This window comes from Chelonia mydas, chromosome 6 (genome assembly GCF_015237465.2).
Source record: "Chelonia mydas isolate rCheMyd1 chromosome 6, rCheMyd1.pri.v2, whole genome shotgun sequence".
Lineage (NCBI taxonomy): Eukaryota > Metazoa > Chordata > Testudines > Cheloniidae > Chelonia > Chelonia mydas.
This window is the reverse complement of record NC_051246.2, coordinates 87,250,126-87,256,016: the sequence shown is the minus strand read 5'-3', so window position 1 is coordinate 87,256,016 and position 5,891 is coordinate 87,250,126. Positions and strand designations below refer to the sequence as shown.

The following is a 5,891-nucleotide window of genomic DNA, read 5'->3' as shown; positions in this document are numbered from 1 at the left end:
CATACCATTGGCAAAATGAGTCACTTTTCCTAAGGAAAATTATTTAAATACTTACATTTTTGGGAGGGGAAAAAAGTGAATTAATCTTTGACAGGTACTGTCTCAACTGGGGTGGAAAGGGAACCTGATCCTGCCCCGGAAAAGTTAATGGGAGATTTACCATTAATTTCAATGGGTGCCGGAGGAAATCCTATAGTCGCTGGTACAGAGTAGGTTTTACACTTTAAGAAGTGTTTATGGGCTACAGTTGTGCAAATTAGGGCTTCTGAATAGTTAAAAGATTGTCATATTCCAAACTCATCTCGGGTTTAGATGTACGTAGTGTTACTGCTATTGACTATTAATGCTAGATCTTCCATTTAAATAGTGCTTTGCACCACAGCAAACTGACATATGAGAGAGAGGGAGACCCACCCAGCACTGGAGTGAAATACAGCGGCTGCCTTGCACCAGTACCACATCAGGACCGCTACAGTATCCAGCTGCAGCTCCAGGGGCCTTTAGGTAAGCAGCATGTGAGCTGTGATGTGGCCACGACCACCCTACTCCTTGCGCACACCCAGATCCCCGCGGGATCTTCATGAATGCCAGCAGGTTGGAACCTGGCCTGTGTGCAGCCCATCCCGAGGCGAGCAGGGAAGGGGGACTGGCGGGGGAGCAGCCTCATGGCGGGAGTAATTGCACGCCCCCCTGCCGCCCCCAGCTGCGCGGGGTGTATTATTAGCCCCAGAGGGAGGATGTGTGAGGCCGGGGTCACGAGAAGAGGTGAAGGGAAACCCCAGGGTGGGGAAAAGACGGCAAGCTCCCTAAGGCCGGCTCCCCAGGGAAGTACCTGGGGGGCGGGGGCTTAGTCACAGAGCTGTACTGCACCAAGTACTTTCCCTCTTGTGATTGAAAAAATGGGAGGGAAGGTGGGGCGGGCAAGTCAGGGGATTCCTCCGCTGCGAGCCCCGCCTGGGCTTTTATGTAACGCCGCAGACAGGCACAGGCTGGTTCTTGCCGTTTGACTTGCCTGGAAATTCCCAGCGGCTCGGCTCCGCCCCTTGCAGAAATCCCCTCAGCAGAGGGCGTATATCCCGCGCTGCCGCCCGCCGCCGCTCTCACACGGATGCTCGCCTGCCGCCGCTGAGCCGCGGACTTGGGTCGCTTGCGAAGGAGCCGAAGGGGATCTTGCGCTGCGCGCCCTGTGCTAGCGGAGGCCGAGCCATGTTCCACCCCAGCTGCAGCCCGGGGGGCCGGCGGGACGTGGCGATGGAGAGCCGCGCCGAGCCGCAGAAGAAGGAGCGGCAGCTCGGCTTGCTGCAGGACGACCGGCAAGACAGCGGGCTGGGCTCCATGAAGGAGGAGGAGTACGAGCTGCTGGTGAAGGAGCTGACGGACATCAGGCTCCAGCCCCAGGAGGAGCCGGGGGCTTCGCACCAGCCGGCCCAGCCTTGGCAACAGCAAGTGACTGAGGACGGAGACACGTAAGTTGTGTGTCCTGCGCCGGTTGTACGGAGACGACCCCCCCCCCAAGCCTGGGGCGTTACGAGGGGAACATGTGGAGCGGGGGGGGGGCAGCCCCCTCCGGGGCGGTGTGTGCCCTGCGCGGAGACCCTGGCCCGGCCCTGCTCTCCGCCGTGTGCACCCAGGCGGGCGCGCGGGGCTGCGGGCTTTTGGCCGTAGAGGTTGGTGTCCGCGGCTGGCCGCCCGCCAGCCCGGCCGGGAGGGGGAAGTACAGAGTGTGCTGGCGGGGCGGGGCCGGCGCCCGGCTGGGCGGAGGGGGAAGGTGCTGTGGAAAGTCCCTGGCCCGCTGCCAGGAACACTCAGCTCATAACAACCCCGCGGAAAACACCCGGCAGCGGCCTCTGAAAACCCCGGGCTTGCGAAAGCCGCCTGCTGCCTGTGCACGTGACTGATGGGGCATTGCCCGGGGCTGGCTGCTGGGACCATGGCCTGATGGGACCCCCCACCCCACCCCTCATTGTTCACGGACCGACTTTGAGGGGTTGTGTTTTTTCTTTTCCCTCTTGTAGATTTCTCCACTTGGCAATTATTCACGAAGAAAAGTCCTGGAGCGTGGAGGTTATTCGCCAGGTAGCTGCCAATCCTGCCTTCCTGAACTTTCAGAATAACCTAAACCAGGTACTTTAACCATCCACCTTCCAGCCCAAATAAGCCAGACGGCCCCGACCCCCTTGGTGACTTCAGTAACTTTCTAAAACAAATTTTTACAATTGACAGATATTTAATCAACTCATATATGACACACACACACCCCTCAAAAAAGGCACAAGATTGCCCTGGGGACAAACTTGTGCTTGTGTACAGCCAATACTCTCCTCCTCGACACTGACATTTTAAAGCACAATTGCTTTTAAATATACTCTGGTGGGTTCCACTAATCCACTGTTTGCCATACAAAAGATACCTTTTATTTATATTGTCCTTCTGCTATCAAGAGAGCCTTAAATCAGTCACTCCCAAGCTAAAAGGGAACTCTGTTGATTCTTGAATACAGTGTTCCTGGTGAGCACACAATATTAAGCAAATGCTTATGTTATTTTTAAGAAGTTGAGCTAGAATAACCAAGTGGTTGAAGGGTTGTGTGTTCAGATGCTGTCTCTAATGTATTTCCTGTTTGTAATGTACTTTACAATAGTTTTGTTTTTCTTTTTTTTTTTTATTGTAGACTCCACTTCACCTGGCAGTAATCACAGATCAGGCTGAAATTGCTGAGATTCTTCTCAAGGCCGGATGTGACCCAGAGATCAGAGACTTCCGAGGAAATACACCACTTCATATTGCCTGTGAGCAGGGCTCTCTCAGAGCTGTGGGCATCCTCACTCAGTACTGCCAGCAGCACCACCTGTATTCAGTCCTACAGTCTGCCAACTACAATGGTATGCATAAATATAATTCTTAGCATCTCGTGCTTTTGTGACATAGATCTCAGAGAGCTTTATAAAGGAGGATAAGCATTATCATTCCCATTTTACAGATTGGGAGGTTGAGGCCTAGCAGTAAAGTGACTTTCCTGAGATCATACTGCAGTCAGTGCTGGAGCTGAGTAAGTCCCAGCCTCCTAACTGCCAGTGCTTTGCTCAGGCTCTCACGCTCTTCAACTTTATCCTCTGATTTTTAGGTAGCACTGTTTAGCTATTTATTTGGTTTTTTTTGGTGTAGACATTTTTACATTTTTCTGTTTCTTTTTGTTAAAACAAGTTCCAGTTTAACACTGGGTGGGAAAAAAAGACATAGCATCTAAGAAATAAAGATGCCTTTTAATTTATCTGATCATCCATGTACAGTATAAAGTTCATATAGGACAATTTACATTCAGTTTGGATAATGGTGATTGTATTTCAAACTGAAGATATGATGATAGTGTGTTAGAGTGTTTAGCCTAAAGTGACTGATAATGCATTAGAGAAGAAGTACTTAATTTTTACCTATGTTCTTGTTCTACAGGACACACATGTCTCCATTTGGCATCTATTCATGGGTATCTGGCTATAGTAGAATATTTGCTGTCCTTGGGAGCAGATGTCAATGCTCAGGTGTGTATTTGAAGCTCTTTGTTTATCCAAACATGATAGTGCTAGAGTAGGAATGTACAGTTTTGGTAGTGCCAAGCCTAACTATCCTGACATTAAATGGCCTGTTTTATTTTTACTAACCAGGAGCCTTGTAACGGCAGAACTGCCCTCCACTTAGCTGTAGACCTGCAGAATTCAGAACTGGTGTCGCTTCTGGTAAAACATGGGGCTGATGTGAACAAAGTGACCTACCAGGGCTATTCTCCATACCAGCTCACGTGGGGAAGAGACAGCTTCAGCATACAGGAACAGCTGAAGCACTTAACCACGGCTGACCTACAGATGCTACCAGAAAGTGAGGATGAGGAGAGCTGTGAATCAGAATCAGAATTCACAGAGGATGAAGTAAGTAGTTATTTTCACCCTTTTATATAAGGAAGGACTACATTTTTCCCTTATATGCATCTACATGGCTCCCATTAAAGTTGTTGGGGAAACACGCACACAACTCTTAGGTTGCGTTTTTTCCTGATGCTTTGATGGCCTATTAACTGTATTACATATAATTCACCTACAAACTCAAAGTAAACTAAAAAATTTAAATAGCAAGCATTGGGAATACAGTACAAGACCTAAGCATTGGACACCCAGAGCTATTCTATAACATTTACTTATAAAATCCAAGTGTAAATTAGACAACCTTTCCTCTTACTCTGGGCCAATTTTTGCAGGTGTTAATGAAGCAAACCCTCTCCTAACGTTACCCCATTATTTCAAAGAGAAATTTGTTCATTTAAGGAACATGAAATCTAGCACTCTATTATCAGGATTTTATTGAATGAGCATTAGAAATTCAAATATAAAAGCACACAAATGGCATATATAAATATATAAGGGAAAGAAGGTTGCTAAAACTAGTGTCACAGTATGTGCCTCTCTCTCCATAGTCTTCTGTTGGAGATAGCTAGTTTATCTACCGCATTTTTGTGACGCAAGGTTTTGGTTTGTTTCCTTCTCAAGTATATATTTCTCCACATGACTTTCAAATTTTTTCCTCTTAAGAATCTATATTAGCATTTATTATTGAATACTACTAAAGAGATCATTTCACATGCTGCTTGCCTTACTCTTGTGAGCAGTGTTGTTGAAGTCAAGGCAAGCAGAATTTGGCCTGATATTCCCCAAGGTGAACTTGAGTGCTACTTGTAGAACTTTGCCTTAACCTATATATATATATATATATTTTTTTTTTCTTTCCAGATAATGTATGATGACTGTGTTATTGGAGGACAACAGTTGGCGTTTTGAAGAAGAGGTTTCTCATAAAGGACATGACTATATATATGTATAGGAAGCTGACATATTTTCTTAAAAAAATGATAAAATGTGAAAAAAAAGTTGAAATACTACACTGCACACCATGGACTACATCATTATAACAACAGGTTTCACATTCCGACCCATACTTTTACTAACAGGAGTTGGATGTGTAACATCAGTAGAACTCTATGTTTATTTGTGCCAGTTAACCCATAACTGGTTGTCAAAATGTATGAACAGTATGAGGACAACAGACTACTGGATCCACCTGAATATTCATTTTGGGTGAAAGAATGCATTTGAGAGATGACTAGTGAGTTTTTCTGTGGAGTTGCTTCCCCCTACATGGCTGGACAGGTTCACATGAGTATCCCATCCGCTGGAAGAAATTGCATAGATTTCTGTTGGGCTGATTATAATCGCTCCTAATGACTGACCTCAGCTGTTCTTTGTACTGTAATGCAGAGAGAGGAATTGAAACAAAAGAATGACCTCTCGGCTTTTATGGGAAAGGTAGCAATAATGTTAACTGTGTGCATTGGAAACAGTGTATTTCCCTATATATATGGCATGATTGCTTCACTTTTAGCAGTTGTATATCATGTATATATTGTATATTTTGTTTATAATTATTTTGGTACCTGAGAGATGTATATTTATTAAAAAAATGTCAAGTTCTTGGTTTGTCATTGGACTGGTTTATAGTCCTGTCTTTTAGAGGAGAGCTAGCCTACCAATCCATCTATCTCTCATCTGCAGCTGTGAGGAGGAAAGTTTATTCAGACCCTAACTCCAGAGATATTAATGCAGTGAATCTCTGCTGGACAAGAGCCTTCAGTTAACTTTCTTTCTGGGAACCACATTTCTACCATCTTCAGTTCCTCTCCCTGCCTTACGAATCTGATAGTAAATATTTTTCCTCTCCCACAAGAATAGAGACACCTGCTCCAGAGCCAACCAAATCCGCTACATGAATTGTCAGAAGGTGTAGCCCTAATACATCATTTTCTCCAGTCCCCCCTTCACTTATGAAGTCCCTAGAGGTCCCACCTG

The 5,891-nt window shown here is 46.2% G+C and overlaps 1 protein-coding gene across 2 annotated transcripts; it reads left to right on the top strand.

The window, feature by feature from the left end:
- Positions 1-367: 367 nt before the first annotated feature.
- Positions 368-5,516, top strand: NFKBIA (NFKB inhibitor alpha). Of its 2 annotated transcripts, XM_043549089.1 has the most exons (7): positions 368-504; positions 1,050-1,466; positions 2,016-2,124; positions 2,672-2,882; positions 3,451-3,539; positions 3,663-3,923; positions 4,779-5,516. In XM_043549089.1, the coding sequence occupies exons 2-7, from the start codon at positions 1,207-1,209 to the stop codon at positions 4,824-4,826; spliced, it is 978 nt and encodes a 325-aa protein (XP_043405024.1). In that variant the 5' UTR covers positions 368-504; positions 1,050-1,206; the 3' UTR covers positions 4,827-5,516. The 2 variants fall into 2 exon arrangements, with proteins under 2 accessions (XP_043405024.1, XP_037756542.1); XM_037900614.2 differs by having other exon boundaries at positions 454-1,466.
- Positions 5,517-5,891: the final 375 nt, after the last annotated feature.

Bases quoted from the DNA above. Each gene is read 5' to 3' on its own strand.
- NFKBIA (XM_043549089.1), top strand. From the start codon at position 1,207: ATGTTCCACCCCAGCTGCAGCCCGGGGGGCCGGCGGGACGTGGCGATG. The intron at 1,467-2,015 runs GTAAGTTGTGTG...TCCCTCTTGTAG, and splicing joins GTGACTGAGGACGGAGACAC to ATTTCTCCACTTGGCAATTA. The intron at 2,125-2,671 runs GTACTTTAACCA...TTTTTATTGTAG, and splicing joins TTCAGAATAACCTAAACCAG to ACTCCACTTCACCTGGCAGT.